Consider the following 25,066-nt stretch of genomic DNA (forward strand, 5'->3'; position numbering starts at 1 on the left):
ATTTCGACAAAAATGGTCAAAATACCAACATTTTCCTTGTAAAATCGCCACTGCTTAGTCGAAAATTTGTAAAAATGACTCTAATTTTCCTAAACTTCTAATACATATATATCGAGCGATAAATCATAAATAAACTTTTTCGAAGTTTCCTAAAAATTGCTTCAGATTTAAATGTTTCCCATATTTTTTACTAACATTGTGTTCCACTCTAGTGAATTAGCCGACTTAAATTTTGAGTCTATAGATTTTGTAAAAGTCTATCAAATTCTGTCCAAATCGAGTGATATTTAAATGTATGTATTTGGGACAAACCTTTATATATAGCACCCAACACATTTGACGGATGTGATATGGTATCGAAAATTTAGATCTACAAAGTGGTGCAGGGTGTAATATAGTCGGCCCCGCCCGACTTTAGACTTTCCTTACTTGTTTTATAATAAAAATGTTTTTATTCATGGCAAATTTTTAATCAACAAATTTAGTTGGTGTTAGGTACATTAGCGTAGCTAGCCCCCTAGCAAAAAATTAATAGACTGAAGTTATAGGTTCAATTAATGTTTTATTTTATAAAAACGAAAAAATAATCAGACTTCAACATAACTAGACAATTAATTTATAAAAAAAAACAACTAAAAGCTCCACACTAAAATTGTTCTGGGGGTCTAAGCCCCCTCCCCAGAGGCCTTCCTACGCTTATGGTTAGGTAGAGAATTAATTTTTTCCTATAATTTTTAAATTATGCTTCTTTCTAAGACGTTCGAAAAAATCCCATGTATAACAAAAAGTTTTGTGATGGGAATTTCCTTAATAATTGGTAGCCATATAATGGCAAATTCAAACTGGAAATATTTTCGGGGATTTCCCCGCATATGGAAAGCGCAAAGAAAAACCAATTGACTTTCGTTTAGGCCAATTGCTTATAAATGTTCATAAAATATGTTCTAAGAATAAAATAACTATTGTTCAGTATCATAAAATGTTGGGAAATTATCTTGCTGGGGTAGAGTCCAGGTAGTTAACTTGTGTGACATTATACCTGACCATAGAATATCATAATACTGTATACCCAAGGTAACGAAGTATTTAATGCAAACGGATTAGTTTGCTGGAAATAGTTGCAAACCATCAGTCTAACTGATAACAACAGTGATCTGCAGTATTTTTTGAACATATTTTTAAAAATTTTCGCGAAAATGACTTCGTTTCAAGTTTTAACAAAATCTCAAGAAATTTGTCGTATGTCCTGGTTCCTAATCGAAATGGACGAAGGCCAATCTAAAGGAGGCAAAGAGAATGGCAAAATTGTCTATGGCGTTATACATTCCATTGATTTGGTGGATAATGATTCCTCGAATATGTATGTTAATCGTAGAGTTCGTTTCAATTGGAATCATGCCATTATTGAAGGTCGTGTTAAATTGGCATCCGATGATCGATTTTTTATTGAACAACAATTCAAAACGTTGACCAAAAATAATGAAGAAATTATATTGAAGGAGAAATTTTCCAAAAGATATTTGGTTCAGTACAATAAAGGTAGTAATACCATTGTCCATGCTGTAGTCCACCAGAAGGAGATTGTTTGGCCCAAAGAAGACTTCAATAGTATTAGTATACGCGAAGTTCTAATAAGAGATGACAAGATACAGCGAATGGCCACTGTATTGTATGTCAGCGATTCGGATGATTTGATACAAAAAGAATTGGATATATTGAAGACAAGGTGTTTTGAGAGGGTAAGTTGAGTTTTCTAAATATATATTTTTTATTATGATATACCACAAACTAAGTAAGTCGAAATCGTTGTAATAAGTGAAGTGGGAAGGAATATTTGTTATGGATTTTATATTGAAATCTCATCTCTAGCTAACATTCTTCAGGTCCTCCTCATATTAAAGGCAGGACACTCATTTCTTGTTCAAAAAAGGGGTTAAGTTAACATAATACACTAAAAAACACACACCCAGAGAAGGAATATGACCACCTCAAACATGTTTCAAGAGCACCATGTTACTTTTTCGCGGCGACCATGTAGCATTTTTGTCGCAAAAATATTCTTTTCTCGTCAAACATAACATGCTTTCCGAAATAAGATAGATAATTTCCGAGAAAAGAACATGGTTTCGACAAACATGCTACCTGTTTTCCGTGAAAAAGTAACATGTTGCTCTTGGAACATGGCTGCGGTGATCATATTCCTTCTCTGCGTGCATTGAGTACAAGAAAAGCATGTCCTTAAAGTACAAATAAGAGTTTTGCTTAGCGTAGAAGACGCTTTTCTCTGATACAATGATTTTTTACTCGACCAAAAGTCGATAAACTTTGCAATAAAGGCGCTTTATTCTTAGGGTTGTGAGATTTGACTTTAAAATGGGTATCTTTACTTAAAACAAAAATTCTATAGAACTGAGTTTAATTTGCCCCAAAAAATTGGGAACAAATTAATATTTGCTTCGCAACATCGCAAAAAAAAAGAGCCTTAAATGTATTTTTAAGGCATTTCTTAGCTTATTAAGCCTAAATCATTGAAATCAAGCAAGCTTTATGTTCCATGTAATTCTGTGATCCAATATCTGGTATTAATTTGAGAACCTCTCTCTATCCTCTACCAAAGCGATAGGTCGAATAGCCTAACAGCCATTGTTGCAGCTGACCGACCAATATGTCTAAAAGCAGTAGATGGAACATGACATTAATGGACTCTATACTAGAGGTGTGCACGTGATTAATATTTTACTCACGCTCACGCACACTCACGACGGAGAAATCTTATTCACGCACACTCACGCACGACATTTTTTGGTGGGACTCACGCTCACGCTCGCTCACGAAAAGAAAATTTGTACTCACGCACGAAAATCTTTTAAATGTCGTGACTCACGAAAAATATCGTGACTCACGAAAAATGTCGTGACTCACGAGAAACGTCGTGACTCACGAATAATTTCATCAGTAATTTACCTATAGAACCTGACTGAAAATATGAGTATGATTAAAATCGAGAGCGTTATAAAACTTTCAACACTTAGGATGCCACTAAAATTATATATGAATTGAACTCGGAAGCATTTTATGTTCGTAAGCGGGATTATTTTCGTGAGCGTGTTTTTCCGAAATTCGTTACTCACGCACACTCACGAAGATATTATTTTCGTGACTCACGCTCACGCACGACATTTGTTTGGTTAATCACGCTCACGCACACTCACGCCGTTACCATCAGCGTGACTCACGACTCACGCGTGAGTCACGAAAATTTTCGTGAGTCACGACAATTTCGTGTCACGTGCACACCTCTACTCTATACATGTTATACTAAATGTTTTTGAGATACACTGACATGCTATATGTCTAAATTTATCTACATCCGTCGCCTGCTGAGGTGCAGCCGAAATTTTTGCAATTTAAATATTTCCAATATTGTTTTACTAACATTGTGGCCCGTCCTGGTCGTTAACCAATTTATATTTTGAGTCTAGAGATTTTGTGAAAGTTTAAAAAAAATATTGTCCAAATTGGTTCATATTTATATATGGGAATATAAACCTATATATAGCTCCCAACAAATTTGAAGGTGTTGAGATGGTATCAAAATTTTTGGTGAAGGATTTTCCTTACTTGTTAGAGCTGAACAGACATGTTGAATAAATACTTTAAAATTAAAGTTTAGAAGAAATTGTATTAAATTAAACAAGTATATACGCACTGAAAAAACAGTGAATCCACCAGGAAGAAAAATTTCGGTTAATTTTAGAAAATTTTGAATATTTTTCGAAATTTTTAACTAAACAGTATAACAAACGCTGGCATCATGCCGATGTCATAAAAATAAGTAAATATTTTTCGACAAATTCAAGAAATTTTTTTTGACATAATAAAGTTTTTTCACTTGTTAAAGAAAATTTTGTAATTAGAAGGAAAAAATTGGAGTTCAAAATTGTAAGAATGTCTTTAGTGACATACGAAGTTCATGATGGACGCACTTGTAGTATAATTTACAAATTTGAAGAAATATTGAACTATTTTGTGGAAGAAACGAATTTAGTTAATCTTTATCCTTCATTTGTGTATATTTTTTCCTCGGTTTTAGTTAATTTAATTAACGTACACAAAAAATTATTAGAGTAAACTTTCTCCAAACATAATAATTCCATGAACTAAAACAAAGTTAAATTGGCTTTAGTGAAATAGAGAGTTCACTTTTTTTGGAGTGCGGCCGTAAGTTCGGCCAGGCCGAATCTTATGTACCCTCCACCATGGATTGCATAGAAACTTGTACTAAAGACTGTCATCCACAATCGAATTAATTGGGTTGCGGTAACACTTGCCGATGGCAAGGTATGTTAATACTTCTTTTCAATTGTAAGTTAGTCCATACGGAGTATATATTAAACAAAAAGACCGATTAAATACTTATATAATTCAGTTTGACAAAATTTTCTATAGAAATAAAATTTTGACAAAATTTTTCTATAGAAATAAAATTTTGACAAAACTTTCTATAGCAATAAAATTTTGGCATATTTTTCTATAGAAATAAAATTTTGACAAAATTTTCTATAGAAATAAAATGTTGACAACATTTTCTACAGTAATAAAATTTTGACAAAATTTTTTATAATAATAAAATCTTGACAAGATTTTCTATAGAAATAAAATTTTGGTAGATTATTTTTGAGGATCGGCTATATTATATATAATTTTTGCCTGGTTATTAGAGACCATATACTTACACGACGTACCAAATTTCAACTGGATCGGAGTAATTTTGCTCTTTGAAGAGGCTCCGGAGTTCAAATCTGGGGATCGGTTTATATGGGGGATATATATAATTATAGACCGATGTAGACCAATTTTTGCATAGTTGTTAGAGACCATATACTTAGACCATATACTTACACCATATACTAAATTTCAGCCTGATCGGATGAAATTTGCTTCTCTTAGAGGCTCTGCAAGCCAAATCTGCGGATCGGTTTATATGCGGGCTATATATAATTATAGACCCATGTAGACCAATTTTTGCATAGTTGTTAGAGACCATATACTTAGACCAAATACAAAATTTCAGCCTGATCGGATGAAATTTGCTTCTCTTAGAGGCTCTGCAAGCCAAATCTGCGGATCGGTTTATATGCGGGCTATATATAATTATGGATCGATGTGGACCAATTTTTACTTAGACCGTATACTAAATTTCAGCCTGATCGGTTGAAATTTGCTTCTCTTAGAGGCTCTGCAAGCCAAATCTGCGGATCGGTTTATATACGGGCTATATATAATTATGGACCGATGTGGACCAATTTTTGCATAGTTATTAGAGACCATATACTTAGAACGTATACTAAATTTCAGCCTGATCGGATGAAATTTGCTTCTCTTAGAGGCTCTGCAAGCCAAATCTGCGGATCGGTTTATATGCGGGCTATATATAATTATGGACCCATGTGGACCAATTTTTGCATGGTTGTTAGAGACCATATACTAACACCATGTACCAAATTTCAGCCGCATCGGACGAAATTTGCTTCTCTTAGAGGCTCCGCAAGCCAAATATGGGGATCGGTTTATATGGGGCTATATATAATAATGGACCGACGTGGACCAATTTTTGCATGGTTGTTAGATACCATATACTAACACCATGTACCAAATATCTGCCGGATCGGATGAATTTTGCTCCTCCAAGAGGCTCCGCAAGCCAAATCTGAGCGTCGGTTTATATGGGGGCTATTCGTAAAAGTGGACCGATATGACCCATTTGCAATACCATCCGATCTACATCAATAACAACTACTTGTCCCAAGTTTCAAGTTGATAGCTTGTTTCGTTCGGAAGTTAGCGTGATTTCAACGGACGGACATGGTTAGATCGACTCAGAATTTCACCACGACCCAGAATATATAAACTTTCTGGGGTCTTAGAGCAATATTTCGATGTGTTACAAACGGAATGACAAGGTTAATATACCCCCATCCTATGGTGGAGGGTATAATAAAATGAAATTAGATTTTTATGCAACTGTTTGAGTAGCTCAGGGTTGACACTGAGCAGATAATGAAACCGCATCGTCGCCGACTATTTATGGGCAGTCGGCCCCTGGCTCATAGCGAATGAAATGAAGCCATCAATTCAGTGAGAATTTCTAAAAAGTGGCGCAAAAAGTGTCACTCGAAAAAAAATGGTGGCAGGCTCACCTAGACCATTCAGTCCATTGTGATACCACAGTGGTGCATTTCCCTCTTATCATTGAGTGCTGCCCGCTTCCATGTTTAGCTCAATGACAAGGGATCTTTTTATAGCCGAGTCCGAACGGCGTTTCACCTTACGGTGAAACTACGTCGAAATGCTTTGACACACTCCGTGACACAAAATTTTTAACAGAATGACAGTCTTTTTCAAAAAGAAAAATACAAATTGAAGATATTTATATTATATTGTGTAAATAGAACTCTTAAATCATGTGGCTCAGGGAAGTAACACAATTTACCATCTTCAGACACCTTTCGGTTAGGGGTACATGTGTCATCTTGAACACATTATGGTATGTGAAGAGAAAGGTGATATAGTATTGGTAGCGTAAATTCGATTATATGTTAGACACCGACTACAAGAGTAATCTTACAGGAATTGGGATCAAAATTGAAAAAAAGTATATACAGCAGTAAGTTCGTCCGGGCCGAATCTTAAATACCCAAATATCAAATATAATAGTTTCCTTTGAAAATTCTTCTTCTTAGCAGGTTACTTGATAATACATAGAATTTCAGGGGGTTTTATGATTATTTCAAGCAGATCAGTTCAACCAGTACTCTTCTCGAAGATACATTTAACAATTCTACCTACCATTTTTGTTTGAGTTTTAGAGGAATGATTAAATAACGCCTTCATCTAAAATCTGCATATTTTTACCTCCATGATTTAAATGATTACGAGAAGTAAAATCTGGAAATTTTACAATCAGTTTCAAGCAACTTTCATGATCAGTACGCCTTCTATATCGATCTGTATGGCGGTTCTAGACCCCAAATCAAAACCTGTACCGATACACAACATATTCAGTACATCTACTTATAGCACTAAAAACTTCCAGATTTTCAATTTCACGCAAATTGGATAAAAACTACGGTGTCTAGAAGTCCATGAAGTAAAATCGGGAGATCGGTCTATACAGTGGCTATTTAAAAACATGGACCGATACACACACGTCCTTGTGATCCAAAAATATCTCTTGATTTCCAATTTTAAGCAAATTAGATAAAAACTACGCTTTCTAGAAGTCCAAGAAACAAAATCGGGAGATCGGTCTATATGGGGGTATATCAAAACATGGTCTGATACTCACCATTTTTGGCTCACCTCTTTATGGTCCTAAAATACCTCTAGATTTCCAATTTCAGGCAAATTCGATAAAAACTACGGATTCTAGAAGCCCAATACCCCAAATCGGGAGGTCGGTTTATATGGAGCTCAACTTCGAACTTGACCTGTCTGCAGACACAAGACGAGTTTGTGCAAACTTTCAGCACGATAGCTTCATTATTCAAGACTGTAGCGTGATTACAACAGACAGACGGTCAGACAGACAAACGGACAGACGGATATGGTTATATCGTCTTAGAGTTTCTCCCTGATCAAGAATATATGCTTTATATATATCGGAAATCGATATTTCGATATATTACAAATGGTATGATAAACTTTTTATACCCCCATCACTATTCTATGGTGGTGGGTATAAAAATCTGTTACAACATAAAAGAAATTATTTAAAACATGGCACAACGTGACAAGAAGGTAGCACAAAAATGTAAAAAATATGATATTTAGTGTCAAAAAAGTATCAAAGCTAAAAAAAACAAGTGACAACGCTAGCGCTGACCACCATATTATTTCTGAACTGACAAAAGCTTTATTGTCTGGCACTGAGTGCCATTGAACTCTTTACAAGTCAGATTAGGGTTGCCATGACTTTCATATGAAATCTTCCAGACGCAAATTCCTCCCAACACACTATTAACAGAATCAACTACTTCTCCATAAATTTGTGTTCTAAATGGGTTTCTTAAATTATCGAAGTTATCTCACATCCATCTCTAATTAATATTCTTGTTGCAGGCTTTTGAAGAACCCTATGATAATATTGACATTGAGATGACCCCCTGGCTTTTTGTGCAATACAGTAATGGACCCAGTAATGTTAGTTACTCAGTTGTTCACCTCAACTCTACTGTTTGGCAAACAGATAATCTATATCGTAATGTAGTAGCTTATATTAAGGATGGAGATTCTGTCTTTCAATCGATTATAATACGTAAATCGAAAGATCGTAACGTCTTGGACACTGAGTTACGTACCTTGAAAGAATCTTGTCTGTCTGCTGATTTCCCCATTAGTGGAACAAGCTGTGTAAGTAATGAGAATATAAACGGGATTTTACATAAACATGTAAGTTCTGTTGTGAACTAGAAATTTGTAGTAATCTGGTATTTGATAAATTTGAATGTATTGTATTTTTCTTCAATATCTTTTGCAGTTTAAAGTATCATTGCCACCATTGGATCATCAGGGTTTGTGTGCTAAACCCGTATCGATATTATCTATGAAACGTGATGAATTCCAGATTATTAGACATTAATTGTAGGAAATATAATATAGTTGATGAAATTGTATGACAATAAAAAAAATGATTAGTTTCTTAGTTTTGTAATTAAAATAAAATCTAAAAGATTTCGAAAATTTTAAATTGATTGATTTTATTCATTAATGGGATATCTAAAACTTTTCTAGTAAACAAACATAAGTAAATAAGGTTTGGCCATATCACTTCTTAAGAACCCAGCAAAAAAAAGAGCTTCCAAAAAGTAGTTTGGATCCCCAATCTGTGATCCGGAAGTGGTGCAAATTTGGATCATCTCCAATGAATTTTACATGGGCTTGTCATAGAACGGAAGAACTCCCTTCTTGGATCGTTTGCATTGCTTTAGAAGTTGTGCCCTGGAAGTTAATTTGAATGAAGAAATTTAAAAAGCGAACATTTTTTTCAACCAATTTCATTTGTTTTTCATCCATATGTTTTATTACACTATTATTTTCCTATTATCTAATTTTTTTCAATTTGAACAATTTTTTCGCTCCGACCAGGGGTTGAACTTGGGTTTGCTGGCACCATAACAGAACAACTTAGCACACTCAGCCACAAACGCCATTGAACATAAAGCGTCGAAAGGTCAATTCAAATGTTTGTGATATGATCGTAATTCGACACCAAGGAATAACATTCTAATTGCTTCTCGAGGTGTTCTTTATTAGTATGAACGTAAAAATAAGAAACGCAGGTTCAAATCTCACTAGCGGCATTTTTTTATCAAATGTTTTTCTAAAAAAATATTTTTTTATGTTATGCATCGTTTTTGTTTTTTATTTTCGGCATATATTTTCGTATAAATATATTTTTTCCATTAAAAATCAACAAAAAAATTTAAAATTCTCGTAATGTGCAAAACCTTTTCAAAAGAACTTCCATGGAAGCGAAAAAGTCAAATGGCAAAGGTTCAAATCCCAGCGGGAATGATTGTTTTTTTAATTATTATTTTTTTTTTTACTTTTTTATTAATTTTCAATTTTTTTTATTGGTTTTCTATTTATTTTTTGTAAAATTTAACTGTCCAAAATTTGCACTTAAAATAGCCTGATTGCGTTCTTTCTAATACTTGTCCACAAGGACTGCATCGGAAGTAGAAAAAAATCATTGGGGGATCCCAAGATGCGCTTTAGAAGAAATGTTTGTGCCCTTGTCCAAAAGGACTGCATCGGAAGTGGAAAAAAATCATTGGGGGATCCCACGATGCGCTTTAGAAGAAATGTTTGTGGACTTGTCCAAAAGGACTGCATCAGAAGTTGAAAAAATCGATGGGGTATTCTGGGATGGGCTTTAAAAGAAATGTTCGTGGAACAACTTCCAATATTTTTTGCTGGGAAGTAATCCGATTTACTTCAATTCTCCGCTCTTTTGGCTCGGAAACAATACCAAAATTATTAGTGAAGGATAATTTCTTTGGAACCCAACATTCAGTGCAGTTACCGAATTTGAATTTCTCCGATGACCCAATGCCAATGGCCGATGGCCACTCCCGCTCGTATTCATAGACCGTGGGGTCAAAATAAATGCCGAATATAATCGGGAACAATATATTTTGGCCGCAGTCTAATTGATATTCCAACAGGACTCCTTTTGAATGGCTTAAAAAAGAGTTTCCTCGTTTCATTTCTACCGCACAATGGCCACTAAAATCTTCGGATTTCAATCCGTTAGACTCTTTCGGAGAGTAAGGTTGTCATTACAAAAATACCAAAGTGTGGATAATCTTTGCACCCAGAGAAGGAATATCATCACCTCAAACATGTTTCAAGAGCACATGTTTGTCGCAAATTTTCATTTTTTCGGCAAACATAATATGCTTTCCGAAAACATATCCATAATTTCCGAGAAAATAACATGGTTGCAGCGAACATGTTACATGGTCACCATCCAAAAATAACATCTTGCTCTTGAAACATGTTTGAGGTGATCATATTCCTTCTCTGGGTGTGGATGACGAATCAACAGTAATGGGACAAAATAAAGCAGATCGTCCGTTGGAAGGTCATAATTCGTACCAAAGAATGTTATTTCTAAATTGGGTTGTGGTCAAGGTATATTAAAACTTCCTAACATTGCCTCCTAAATTGTAAGTTAGTCCATACGTGGAATATATTAAACAACAAGTATATATGGCCGTAAGTTCGGCCAGGCCGAATCTTATGTACCCTCCACCATGGATTGCGTAGAAACTTCTACGAAATACTGTCATCCACAATCGAATTACTTGTGTTGTGGTATCTTAAATCGTTTTCTAAATTGTGGGTTAGTCCATACGTGGTATATATTAGACCAAAAAGGTATGTGTATGTAGGACTACAAATAATTACGAACGATATGGACTTTTGCACGGTACGTAGGGAGCCAGAATTGAAATATGCGGGCTATATACAATTATGAACTTCCCAGCAAAAAAGCGTCGCCAAAAAAGTAATGAAAATGTTCTTTTTGGATCCGGAAGTGGTGCAAAATTGACGCAGAAGCGATGAATTTAACATGGGATTGTCATAGGACGGAAGTCCTCCATTTCAACAGCCGTTGCACTGAATTTGCATCACTTCTTTAGGTGTGATCCGAATTCAATGTTTTGGATATAAATTAAAAAAATCTGTAATATTTTGTCAAATAAATAATTTTTATAATTTTTTATAATTTTTAATGGATTCTAACGCTTTTCGGAAACGTTTGATCTCAAATATTTTCAAAAATTCACAATTTTTTCAGATTGGATTTAACACTTTTTTCGGCAAAATTTAAATGATTTGTACCACTTTATGAATTCTTACCCTCTTTTTAATCTATTTGAAACAAAAAAAATAAAATTACCCATTAAAACAATGAAAAAACCAAGTTATAAAAAATTGAATTAAAAGAACTTCCTGGGTATTTAAAATAAAGAACATTATTGGGGGTGCATCTTCCGGAAGTGCTTTTAAAGTTGTGCCTTTAGAAGAACTTCCAAATTTTTTTGCTGGGTTGATATGGACCAAATTTTGTGTGATTGGGGATCGATTTATCTGAGGGCTATATATAACTATACACCGATATGCACCTAGTCATTAAAACAATGAAAAAACCAAGTTATAAAAAATTGAATTAAAAGAACTTCCTGGGTATTTAAAATAAAGAACATTATTGGGGGTGCATCTTCCGGAAGTGCTTTTAAAGTTGTGCCTTTGGAAGAACTTCCATATTTTTTTGCTGGGTTGATATAGACCAAATTTTGTGTGATTGGGGATCGATTTATCTGAGGGCTATATATAACTATACACCGATATGGACCTAGTTAGGTATGATTGTTAACGGCCATATACTAGCACAATGTACCAAATTTCAACTGACTTGGATGAAATTTGCTTTCACAAGAGGCTCCAAAACCAAATCTCGGGATCGGTTTATATGGGGGCCATATATGATTAATGACTGATATGGACCACTTTTGGCATGGTTGTTTAATATCATATACTTCCACTTTGAATATCATATACTTCCACCAGATCGGATGAATTTTGCTCTTCAGGTCAAATCTGGGGATCAGTTTATATGGGGGCTATACATAATTATGAACCGATTTCGACAAATTTTTGCATGGGTGTTTGAGGCCATATAATAACACCATGTACCAAAATATCAACTGAATCAGATGAATTTTGGTCTTCCAATAGGCTCCGGAGGTCAAAGCTGGTGATCGGTTCATATTAGAGGTGTGCACGTGAAACGAAATTGTCGTGACTCACGAAAATTTTCGTGATTCGTGCGTGAGTCGTGAGTCACGCTCATAACAACGGCGTGAGTGTGCGTGAGCGTGATTAACAAACCAAAATGCCGTGCGTGAGCGTGAGTCACGAAAATAATATCTTCGTGAGCGTGCGTGAGTAACGAAAATATTCCTGCTCACCAACATAAAACGCTTAAGAGTTAAATTCAATTACAATTTTAGTGACACCTGAGATGTTAAGAGTTTAATAACACTCTCGATTTTTATAGTGCTCATGTTTTCAGACACTTCGGTAAGGTAAATTAATCATAAAATTATTCGTGAGTCACGATATTTTTCGTGAGTCACGGTATTTTTCATGAGTCACGACGTTTTCGTGCGTGAGTGTGAGTGAGTAAAAATTTTCTTTTCGTGAGTGTGCGTGAGCGTGAGTCCTACCAAAAAATATCGTGCGTGAGTGTGCGTGAGTATGATTTTTCAGTCGTGAGTGTGCGTGAGCGTGAGTAAACTATTAATCACGTGCACACCTCTAGTTCATATGGGGGCTATATATAATTATGCACCGATGTGGGCCAATTTTTGCATATTTGTTAGAGACCATATACTAACAGCATGTACCAATTTTCAGCCGGATCGGATGAAATTTGCTTCTCTTAGAGGCTCCGCAAGCCAAATCGGGAGATCGGTTTATATGGGGGGCTCCCCAAGCCAAATCTGGGGATCAGTTTATATGGGGGCTATATATATTTAATTATGAACCGATGCGGACCAATTTTTGCATGGTTGTTAAGGACCATATATTAACACCGCGTACCAAATTTTAGCCGAATCGGATGAAATTTGCTTCTCTTAGAGGGTCTGCAAGCCAAATTTGGGGATCCGTTTATATGGGGGCTATACGTAAAAGTGGACCGATATGGCCCATTTGCAATGCCATCCGACCTACATCAATAACAACTACTTGTGCCAAGTTTCAAGTCGATAGCTTGTTTCGTTCGGACATTAGCGTTTCAACATTTCAAGATTTCAACAGACGGACGGACATGCTCAGATCGACTCAGAATTTCACCACGACCCAGAATATATACTTTATGGATTCGTAGAGCAATATTTCGATGTGTTACAAACGGAATGACAAAGTTAATATACTCCCATCCTATGGTGGAGGGTTTAAAAAAGGCAGATTAAATACGTATATAATTCAGTTCTTGAGCGGTATCGATATGAATTATTGTAATTAGAGAGGGGTAATTGAAATATGAGGGTCGCTTTATATGAGGGTTACATACAATTATGAACCGGTATGGACCAATTTTTATGTGATTGGGCATCGGTTTATTTGGGAGCTATACATAACTATAGACCGATATGGACCAAGTTTTGCATGGTTGTTAGCGGCCATATACTACCACAATGTACCAAATTTCAACCGAATCGGTCAAATCTATATGGGGGCTATATATAATTATGGACCGATACAGACTAATTTTTGCATGGTTGTTAATGTCGGTTTATATGGGGGCTATATATGATTATGGACCGATATGGACCAATTTTTTCATGATTGTTAGAGACCACATACTAACACCACGTACCAAAATTCAACCGGTTCAAATGAATTTTTCTCCTCCAAGAGGCTCCGGAGGCTAAATGTGGGGATGTGGATATATATAATTATGGACCAATTTTCTAATGGTTGTTAGATACCACATACATAATACCACGTACCAAATTTAAATCGGATAGGATGAATTTTGCTTATCCAAGAGGCTCCGGAGGTCAAATGTGGGGATCAGTTTATATGAGCGCTATATATGTAATTATGGACGGATATGGACCAATTTTTGCATGGTTGTTAGAGACCATATACTAACACCATGTAACAAATTTCAACCAGAGAGGATGAATTTTGCTTATCTAAGAGGCTCCGGAGGTCAAATGTGGGAATCCGTTTATATGGGCGCTATATATAGTAATGGACTGATATGGACCCAGTTTTACATCAATAACAACTACTTGTACCAAGTTTCAAGTCGATAGCTTATTACGTTCGCATGTTAGCTTGATTTCAACAGACGGACGGTGGGACGGATATGGCTAGATCGACTCAGAATTTCACAATGACCCAGATGTGTTACAGACGGAATGACAATGTTAATGTACCCCCATTCTATGGCGGAGGGTATAAAAATGTAAAAAATATAGTGCTTTACCTTGTTGCATTACAACGTTAACAAGTTTTAAGATACCTTGTAATCGGCACTCGTTACCACAACCCAAGTAATTGCATGCTCCAGAAAAAACAACTCTGGCGTAAAGAAAGTTGGAATTGGAGCGTTATCCTCAAGAAAAAAACAACTTTGGCATAAAGAAAGTTGGTATTGGGAAATGTGAAAAAAGAGTATTGGTTCGACACATCTGATGAACCAAAACCTCCTCTGAAGTGTAGTGTGAACTTTCCGCTTCATTCACTATACATGCCTCTGCCTCTCATGCCTCTGAGTCAATCTGCAGCACAAGGAAGCCTCTTCATTCAATGAACATTATAGTAATAGGCTGTTTGTTAACTCAAACCAGTATATAATTTAAGTTCGAATTTTTGATTGGGTCCTTAATACAGGAATGCTGATATTTAGGAATTTTACAGTGTGACCTATTCCGGTTAATGATTGATTAGCATAGCTCCTACCTGCTGCTTTGGTGTTAGCGGGTAGTTCCATACGATGTCCTATGCTCTGTACATATCTTAGTCATACTTTTCGTAACGTGAATCGATTATCTTGTGTTCCAAACAATTAATAGAAATTGGTTGGTGTTTGCTCCATCTGCGAAGTGTTACCTTTATCTTTTACAATATAGGTCGTTGAAGTCCTGTTTCTTTTATATGGTCGTCAACTTTACAACGAGAGAGGCTAATAGAAAAATCTTCGTATATTAACGAAATTGGTCATTAAAATTGAGCAAACGAAATAATTTCATGAATACAATGAAATCCTTTATTGTTGTCAAAGTTTGAGTCGAATTTTCTACCTCTTTCGAATATATGGAAGGATTTAACCCACCCTCCGATCCTTTTAAAAATCACTTGGACTTGGCCAATTTAGAATAATACATTTGTAAAATTCCCTAAATCTTAATCTATATTTTGCGTTACAGTGAATCAATTTATAAAACGAAAGTTGGATAGAATTATTGAAGAATCGGAATATGATTGTTTGACTGAGTGCGAAATAGTTTATCCTGGTTTCCATAGAGAATATGATCGCTTATCTGGTGGAGGTTTGAAATGCGATACTTCTGAGAATAGTGATATATTCCCAAGACCTTATGCAGCACTGCAACATAATGCAGGGAATAAAAGTTCAATTACTGTGGATGAAGAAATTCGTCCAAAATCCAAAAACCAACTACAAAACTCAGATATTACTGTGAGAATGGATTCTATTCAGGATAGATATTTGATAAATGAAAGGAGCAATAACATACAGTCTATAGAAGTTATGAATTGTAAAAAGTCCTTAAAGGAAAAAAACTCAATACTTCGTTCTGGATCAAATGAAGTTAGGGAAATTTCAAAATCACTTTCACTTGATGTAAAATATGCTGATGAAAATGAGGAAGAATATAAATCGGAAGGAAAATTCTATCCTCTCAAGAAAGTAAAATCGTCAATAGACATTTATCGATTATATGGTGGATGTTTGAGAAATCGAGATAGTGATGAAATTGAAGGAGAAAAGGAATCTTCAAGATCACATTCCACTGATGTAAAGATCGCCAACAATACTAGCCTTGAAATTAAGGTTAAAGGTCTAGAGGACCAAATTCAACAATTGATTATTGATCTTAGAGATATGAGAGAACAACTTGTACCCCTACAGGAGATACGAAAAAATACGGAGCGACTTAATGAAATTGGTGCTCTTCTGGAAGAATTGAAAAATAATTTTTTTCAACTTCAAAAGGTTTTTTACGATGAACGCCCTCATTCATCCCCCAGTAAAGCAAAAAACTTTTATTCCAATCGATTTCCAATGCAACAAGAGCATCTTAATCATAAACATCCTCATATTCCTCAAAAATATTCTGAGGTTAGAAATCCTAATTCAATGCAAGTTACAGGAAATAATGATTTAGAAAATCCTCAACTGAATTTCAAACCAAAACTTAATGCTCTTTATGATCAAAAATCAAAATCTAGACCACATTATAGAAAATCGGAAATAGACACAGAGCCTACTACATCATTGAAAGCCAGATATCAAGATCAAATCCGTTGCAATAATCAAACTGAATGTCATATGGTTGACGATCCGTGTTCTTCTCATTATTCTGGGGGTAGACATTGCCAGTGGTCATATCCAAGAGCACATTCTACGGCATTGAGCTTCAACGAAAATATGCAATATCAGCAATCACATAACGACTGTGGTCAATGCCGGAAGAGGAGAGACCAATATGATCTAAATTTCGAGAAGGAACATATCTTAGATAGGTCATATGCAGGGAATAATGGGAATACAATCGAAATTGATAGTGATCCTTTTACTAAAAATCTCCCGCACAGTACTGCATACAAGAATGATGAGATCAACGCTGTGCACCCTATTATATCCGACAATTTGTCTCAAATCATCTTTAATAAGATAGGGAAAAACGATTCTAGTAATATAGCCTTAACTGTCCTCTTAGATGAATCCAACCTCTATCAAATAAATGTCTCTGCGACAAATACAGGACAATCCTTAGCCGAAGTCTATGCAACGCAAGAAGCCCTGCAAGTGGCTGATCAGAATGGCTTATTTGAAAAATTCCTAACATTTTTCGTTATAAATTCGAAAACAAATTCCAAAGATAACAATCAAATTTTGGGACATTCCTTTAAATTTATGAATATAGGTAAGCTGATTGTTTTACCATTGTAAACTTAAATAAAATTCAAACGGCAAAAACTATTGATCTAATATGGAAGATTGCGCCATATAATTTTTGGGACGCGAAATGTTTACTATGGTTTTACTGATAAATTTATTTCAAATAATGAAATTTTAATTAAGAGAACATTTATATGAAATTTTAATTAAGAGAACATTTATAAACGCCCGCGAGCTTTTTTGTAGGAGTTTAAAAGTTCTATCCAGCAGAGGAAAAAAATCGTAATTGCAGATTTGGCAGCTAAAACTAAATTTCATATACCCGAGGTGACCAACTTTCAACGCCAATAGGTCAGCCCGTGAAAAAAACTTGCAAACATAGAGAGAAACACCTCAGCTATCACACAAAGAAAAAAATATGTTGAAAAATATGTTGTTAGCACAATGTACCAAATTTAAACTGACTCGGATGAAATTTGCTCCTCTAAGACGCTCCAAAACCAAATCTCGGGATCGGTTTATATGGGGGCTATATATGATTATGGACTGATATGGACCACTTTTGGCATGGTTGTTATATATCATATACTACCACCAGGTACCAAATTTCAACCAGATCGGATGGGGATCAGTTTATATGGGGCCTGTATATAATTATGGACCGATTTCGACCAATTTTTGCATGGGTGTTTGAGGCCATATATTAACATCACGTACCAAATTTCAACTGAATCATCGTTTTATATGGGGGCTATATGTAATTATGGACCGATGTAGACCAATTTTTGCATGGTTATTAGAGACCATATACTTACACCATGTACCAAATTTCAGGCGGATCGGATGAAATTTGCTTTTCTTAGAGGACTAGCAAGCCAAATTTGGGGGACCGTTTATATGGGGGCTATACGTAAAAGTGTACCGATATGGCCCGTTTGCAATACCATCTGACCTACATCAATAGCAACTACTTGTGCCAAGTTTCAAGTTGATAGCTTGTTTCGTTCGGAAGTTAGCGTGATTTCAACAGACGGACGGACGGACATGCTCAGATCGACTCAGAATTTCACGACGAATTTATGGGGTCTTATAGCAATATTTCGATGTGTTACAAACTGAATGACAAAGTTAATATAGCCCTATCCTATGGTGGAGGGTATAAAAATGACGCATTTTTGGCTTGGTATCAATACCAAAATTGTTATGGGAAGGTCAAAATCTTTGGACCCAAGCAATTTTTTTTTTGAGTGTAGATTTAAGGTTCAGTTGTTTATATAAGTGAGTCTTTAGTTTAAAGAAGACCCATCTAGCTTAGATTCAATATCACCTTTAATTAAGGTCACAATCTTAAGATCCAAGTACTCAACTCCCTTCTTTTTTAATAACGAATTATTTGCAGAAAATGAAAAACTAAAAGGGCAATATGCTTCCAAAAGCAAATCGGATTCATCAGCACGATATCAAACTGTACTTGAAGAAGAAAAATTTGTAACCCCTCAAAGCTCAGATGATGTCCACATACAAACTAGTGTTAAAAATATCACTAAGGTAGATGTAACAAAGGGTCATAAAGAATTATTTGCGGAACGTTTGGAAAACTTAGATCGCCAAATTCAAGAGTTACATTACGATCTTAAGGGAATGGCAAGAAACTAGTAAATGGGATCGCTAAATATTTTGCAAGATTTCACAAAACCATAATAAGAAGTTTTGAAAATATAGGAAATTCGAAAATATAAAATCACCAATTTTTTAAAGGAGGAAGAACAATAAGGAACATCTGGTTGTTGAAATTCATCGCAAGAATGTGCATTGTTGTGTTACGTTGTGTATTGTTTGTGTGTGTGCAAGAGACGAGTTAAAAAAAATAAATATACAAATTAAATAAAAATAAATTAAATAATCACCACCAAGAATCAAATGTAATAGTTTCCTTTGAAAACACATCTTACACTCAAAAATCTGTGAACCCACCAGGAAGGAAAACTTTGTTCAATTCTAGAAAATTTATATATATTTATAAATATTATATTTATAGATATAATTATTTTTTTCACTTGTTAAAGAAAATTTCGAAGTTTGAATGAAATAATTGGAGTTCAATATTGTACAAATCTCTTTAGTGCCATAGGAAGTTCAAGACACGAAGTTAGTAAATCTTTTTGTTTCATTTCTGTATAATTTCCCTCTTTTTAATTCATTTAACTAAACTGATTAAAGTCAGAAATGCTTTCACAAATCATAAAAATTCCATGAACTAAAAAAGAATTAACCCTTAAATGCACAAGAATACGGATTCCTTCAAAAAATATATAATATGGAAAATGGTAAAAAAATTAAAAAAAAATATCACCATAGGATGGGGGTATATTAACTTTGTCATTCCACATAAACGGACCCCCAAATTTGGCTTGCCGATCCTCTAAGAGAAGCAAATTTCATACGATCCGCCTGAAATTTTGTGCATGGTGTTAGTATATGGTCTCTAACAACCATGCAAAAATTGGTCTACGTCGGTCCATAATTATATATAGCCCCCATATAAACCGATCCCCCGATTTGGCTTGCGGAGCCTCTAAGAGAAACAAATTTCATCCAATCCGGCTGAAATTTAGTACATGGTGTTGGTATATGGTGTCTAACAACCATGGAGAAATTGGTCCCACATCGGTCCATAATTATATATAGTCCCCATATAAACCGATCCCCAGATTTGATTTGCGGAGCCTGTAAGAGAAGAAAATTTTATCCGATCCGGTTGAAATTAGGTACATGGTGTCAGCATATGATCTCTAACAACCATGCAAAAATTGGTCCACATCGGTCCATATAATTATATATAGTCCCCATATAAACTGATCATCAGATTTGACCTCCGGTGCCTATTGTAAGACCAAAATTCATCTGATTCAGTTGAAATTTGGTACGTGGTGTTAATATATTGCCTCAAATACCAATGCAAAAATTGGTCGAAATCGGTCCATAATTATATATAGCCCCCATATTAACCGATCCCCAGATTTGACCTCCGGAGCCCCTAGGAAGAGCAAAATTCATCCGATTCGGTTGAAATTTGGTACGTGATGTTAGTATATGATATTTAACAACCATGGCAAAAGTGGTCCATATCAGTCCATAATCATATATAGCCCCCATATAAACCGATCCCGAGATTTGGTTTTGGAGCCTCTTGGAGGAGGGTACATAAAATTCGGCCTGACCGAACTTACGGCCGTATATAATTGTTTTTTTTTAACATTTTTGCAGCGAAAAATCGTGTGTAAATGTTCAAAGGTTTTATAAAATTACCTTTGAACATTTACGTGTGTTGAGTGTTGCTAGGAATGAACGCTGAATTCGGAATTATTGTGTTTTGTGTTAATTTATTTATTCAGAACGTGGTTTTATGTGAACACAAAAAAGGGAAGTGTAATTGAAAAGTGTACCTATGTTTTGTTCTGCCCGTCCGTCTGTCCGTCCATCTGTGGAAATCACGCTTATTTCCGAATGAAACAAGCTATCGAATTGAAACATGGCACAAGTAGTTGTTATTGTGTAGGTCGAATGGTATTGCAAATGGGCCATATGCGACCACGTTTACGTAAAGCTCCCAGATAAACCGATCCCAAGTTTGGCTTGCGGAGGCTCTAGGAGGAGCAAATTTCATCCGATCCGGTTGAAATTTGGTACTTGGTGTTAGTATATGACCCACCCCTCTAACACCCACGCAAATTGGTCTATATATGTCCATAATTATATATATAGCCCCCATATAAACCGATCCCCAGATTTGACCTCCGGACCCTCTTGGAGGAGCAAATTTTCTTTCGATTCGGTTAAAATTTTGTACGTTATATTAGTATATGACCCACTCCTCTAACACTCATGCAAATTGGTCCATATATGTCCATAATTATATACGTATAGCCCCCAGATTGGACCTCCGGAGCCTCTTGGAGGAGCAAATTTCGTTCGATTCAGTTAAAATTTTGTACGTTATATTAGTATATGACCTCTAACACCCACGCAAAAATTTATCAATATAGGTCCATAATTATATATAGCCCCCATATAAACCGATCCCCAGATTTGACCTCCGGCCCCTCTTGGAGGAGCAAATTTCGTTCGATTCGGTTAAAATTTTGTACGTTATATTAGTACATGAACTCTAATATCCATGCAAAAATTGGTCCATATCCGTCCATATATAGCCCCCATATAAACCGATCCCCAGATTTTGTGTTTGGAACCTCTTGGAACAGCAAATTTCATCCGATTCGGTTGAAATTTTCTATGTTGTGTAAGTATATGGCCACTAACAACCATGCAAAAGTTTATCCTTATCGGTCCATAATTATATATAGCCCCCACATAAACCGATCCCCAGATTGGACTTTCGGAGCTTCATGGAGAAGTAAATTTCGTCCGATTCGATTAAAGTTTTGTACGTTATATTAGTTATGGTCTCTAACAACCATGCAAAAATTGGTCCACATCGGTTTATGTAATTATATAAAACCCCCATATAAACCGATGCCAAATGTGGCCCGTAGTTACATGTAACCCCCAGATAAAGCGATCCCCAGATTTGACTTCTTCCAAGATAAGCAAATTTCTTATGATCTCGCTAAATTTGGTATCACAAAAACTGGACCGTATAGGTTCATAATTTTATTTAGCCCATATAAACCGACCCTCATATTTCACTTCAGCTTCTTTTTCACCGCTCAAAAGTTCATACCGGTTAAGAACTGAATTATATAGGTTTTTAATCGGCCTTTGTTTTGCCTAATATATACCCCGAATGGACTAACTTCCAATTTCGAAGACGATGTTAAGGAGCTTTAAGATACCTTGCCTTGTAATTCGATTGTGGATGACAGTCTTTAGTAGAAGTTTTTACGCAATTCATGGTGGAGGGTACATAAGATTCGGCCTGGCCGAACTTACGGCCGTTTATACTTGCTTAAAACTGCGTTATGATGTTTTAAATGCAACAAACTTGATTTCGTAGAATTCGGTCAAAATTTTAAGGTTTTTTTAAATCTTGCTTGTGAGCTGAACATATTGTGAGAATGGATGCAACTCATATAGAACAAATAAGGAAAGTTTAAAATCGGGAGGGGCCGACTATATTATACCCTGCACCACTTTGTAGATCTAAATTTTCGATACCATATTTCATCCGTCAAATGTGTTGGGGGCTATATATAAAGGTTTGTCCCAAATACATACATTTAAATATCACTCGATCTGGACAGAATTTGATAGACTTCTACAAAATCTATAGACTCAAAATTTAACTCGGCTAATGCACTAGGGTGGAACACAATGTTAGTAAAAAAACATGGGAAACATTTAAATCTGAAGCAATTTTAAGGAAACTTTGCAAAAGTTTATTTATGAGTTATCGCTCGTTATATATGTATTAAAAGTTTAGGAAAATTAGAGCCATTTTCACAACTTTTCGACTAAGCAGTGGCGATTTTACAAGGAAAATGTTGGTATTTTGACAATTTTTGTCGAAAAACATATATATGGGAGCTATATCTAAATCTGAGCCGATTTCAACCAAATTTGGCGCGCATAGCTACAATGCTAATTCTACTCGTTGTGCAAAATTTCAACTAAATCGGAGCAAAAAATTGGTCTCTGTGCTCATATGAGTGTAAATCGGGCGAAAACTAAATATGGGAGCTATATATAAATCTGAACCGATTTCAATAAAATTTGTCATGTATAGCTACAATGCAAAATCTACTCCCTGTACAAAATTTCAACCAAATTGGGCCAAAACTCTGGCTATTAGAACCATATTAGTCCATATCGGGCGAAAGATATATATGGGAGCTATATCTAAATCTGAACCGATTTCAATCAAATTTTGCACAATGAACTGCACTACTAATTGTACTCCTAGTGCAAAATTTCAAACAAATTGGGCCAAAACTCTGGCTTCTAGGACCATATTAGTTCATATCGGGCGAAAGATATATATGAGAGCTATATCTAAATCTGAATCTATTTCAACCAAATTTAGCACGCATAGCTACAATGCTAAATCTACACCCTGTGCAAAATTTCAACCAAATTGCGCCAAAACTCTGGCTTTTAGGACCATATTAGGCCATATGGGGCGAAAGATATATATGGGAGCTATATCTAAATCTGAACCGATTTTAATCAAATTTTTCACTCTTGACTATACTACTAATTGTACTCCTAGTGCAAAATGTCAACCAAATTCGGCAAAAAATCTGGCTTCTGGGGCCATATAAGTCCATATCGGGCGAAAGATATATATGGGAGCTATATCTAAGTCTGAACCGATTTCTTCCAAAATCAATAGGGTTCTATTCTGACCCAAATTACGAACATGTGCCAAATTTGAAGGCGATTGGACTTAAATTGCGACCTAGACTTTGATCACAAAAATGTGTTCACAGACAGACGGACGGACGGAAAGACGGACAGACGGACATGGTTATATCGACTCAGGGACCCACCCTGAGCATTATTGCCAAAGACACCATGTGTCTATCTCGTCTCCTTCTGGGTGTTACAAACATATGCACTAACTTATAATACCCTGTTCCACAGTGTGGCGCAGGGTATACAAATGTTTGCATCTAAGCATATTATATTTACAAACATTTTATGTCCCAAACATAATATGTTCTAACATATTAACATATATTTCCCAAACATGTTATGCTAGTTTATGAACATTATATGCTTGCATTTAAAAATATTGTGTTAAAAAATTTGAGTTTCAAACATATAATTTGTACACCCAAACATATGAAAAACAGTCTTTTTCGTCCGTGCAGAGATTGTAATAGTTTATGAACATTATATGCTTGCACTTAAAAATATTGTGTTAAAAAATTTGAGTTCCAAACATATAATTTTTACACCCAAACCGTCTTTTTCGTCCGTACAGAGACTGTAATATTTTTTTTATAAAACGTTTGTATGTATTATCAATATAACCTTAAAATTTTTTCGTATGAATCCTGTTTTAACCGGAAATACATTGATCGTGAACATAATTCCGTTTTCATAAATTGAGTATGGAGAGTAGAACACCAAGAAATGACATTGACCTGGTAGTGGATGTACGAACATGGGATTATATTGGAAAAGAAATAGTCACCTTTCCAAGAATTTGCTATTCTTCTTCTTCTTCTTGTATGCTAAATAATTAAGTCGTCATTGATATAAGAACAATTGTATAGTTTTATAAATTTTATTTATAATAAATTTTTCTTTTACAAATTGTAAAGCATTGGTTTTGTTATCTATTGTAAATCATTATTACAAATACACAATTTTTAAATATTTGGGAGTAGTTTTCTTTTATAAAATTGTGGTTAATATATTTTTTTATTGTATAAATGAAAATATTTTGACACAGTATTTATTGAGAATTAATTTCATATAATTTTATATTATTTTATTGGCAAATAAGTTTTCTTTTTAGCTTGGACATTTACTGTTGGGTAGGATGTGGTTTATAGTTGCATTCTTAATGTAAATATTTTGTTTTTATTTTTTAATATATTGTTTAGTTGTATAGTTTTATATTTTTTAATGAGTGATGTACTCATTCCAAAAAATTTTTTTCTGAAATTAGAATTTTTTTAACTTGGTTAAATTTTTTTGAAATTGTTGGTAAATTACCTTAACACGTATGATATCATACAGCAGTGTTGTCAGTACTGGGCATTTTCCCCAAATGGGGGATATTTTTCGTGGATGGGGACGACATTTTTGAGTTGGGGTCTTGACGCTATGGTGGGGAATTTAAATAAATTTTGGAATTTTTTT

The 25,066-nt window shown here is 35.1% G+C and overlaps 2 protein-coding genes across 3 annotated transcripts in view; both read left to right on the forward strand.

The window, feature by feature from the left end:
* LOC142226631 (uncharacterized) overlaps positions 1-19,013 on the forward strand; it is a 41,842-nt gene extending 22,829 nt beyond the window's left edge. Inside the window, exons 2-3 of the mRNA XM_075296733.1 lie at positions 15,519-17,261; positions 18,636-19,013. Coding sequence (XP_075152848.1) covers positions 15,519-17,261; positions 18,636-18,892 — 2,000 coding nt within the window. The 3' untranslated portion in view covers positions 18,893-19,013. The remainder of the gene's footprint in view (positions 1-15,518; positions 17,262-18,635) is intronic.
* Elba3 (Early boundary activity 3) lies at positions 1,133-8,749 on the forward strand. 2 transcript variants are annotated; one of them, XM_075296734.1, is made up of 3 exons: positions 1,133-1,739; positions 8,122-8,451; positions 8,540-8,749. In XM_075296734.1, exons 1-3 carry the CDS (start codon positions 1,197-1,199, stop codon positions 8,639-8,641), a joined length of 975 nt encoding a protein of 324 aa, XP_075152849.1. In that variant the 5' UTR covers positions 1,133-1,196; the 3' UTR covers positions 8,642-8,749. The 2 variants fall into 2 exon arrangements, with proteins under 2 accessions (XP_075152849.1, XP_075152850.1); XM_075296735.1 differs by having other exon boundaries at positions 8,122-8,412.
* Positions 19,014-25,066: the final 6,053 nt, after the last annotated feature.

Source organism: Haematobia irritans, chromosome 2 (genome assembly GCF_050003625.1).
Source record: "Haematobia irritans isolate KBUSLIRL chromosome 2, ASM5000362v1, whole genome shotgun sequence".
Taxonomy (NCBI): domain Eukaryota; kingdom Metazoa; phylum Arthropoda; class Insecta; order Diptera; family Muscidae; genus Haematobia; species Haematobia irritans.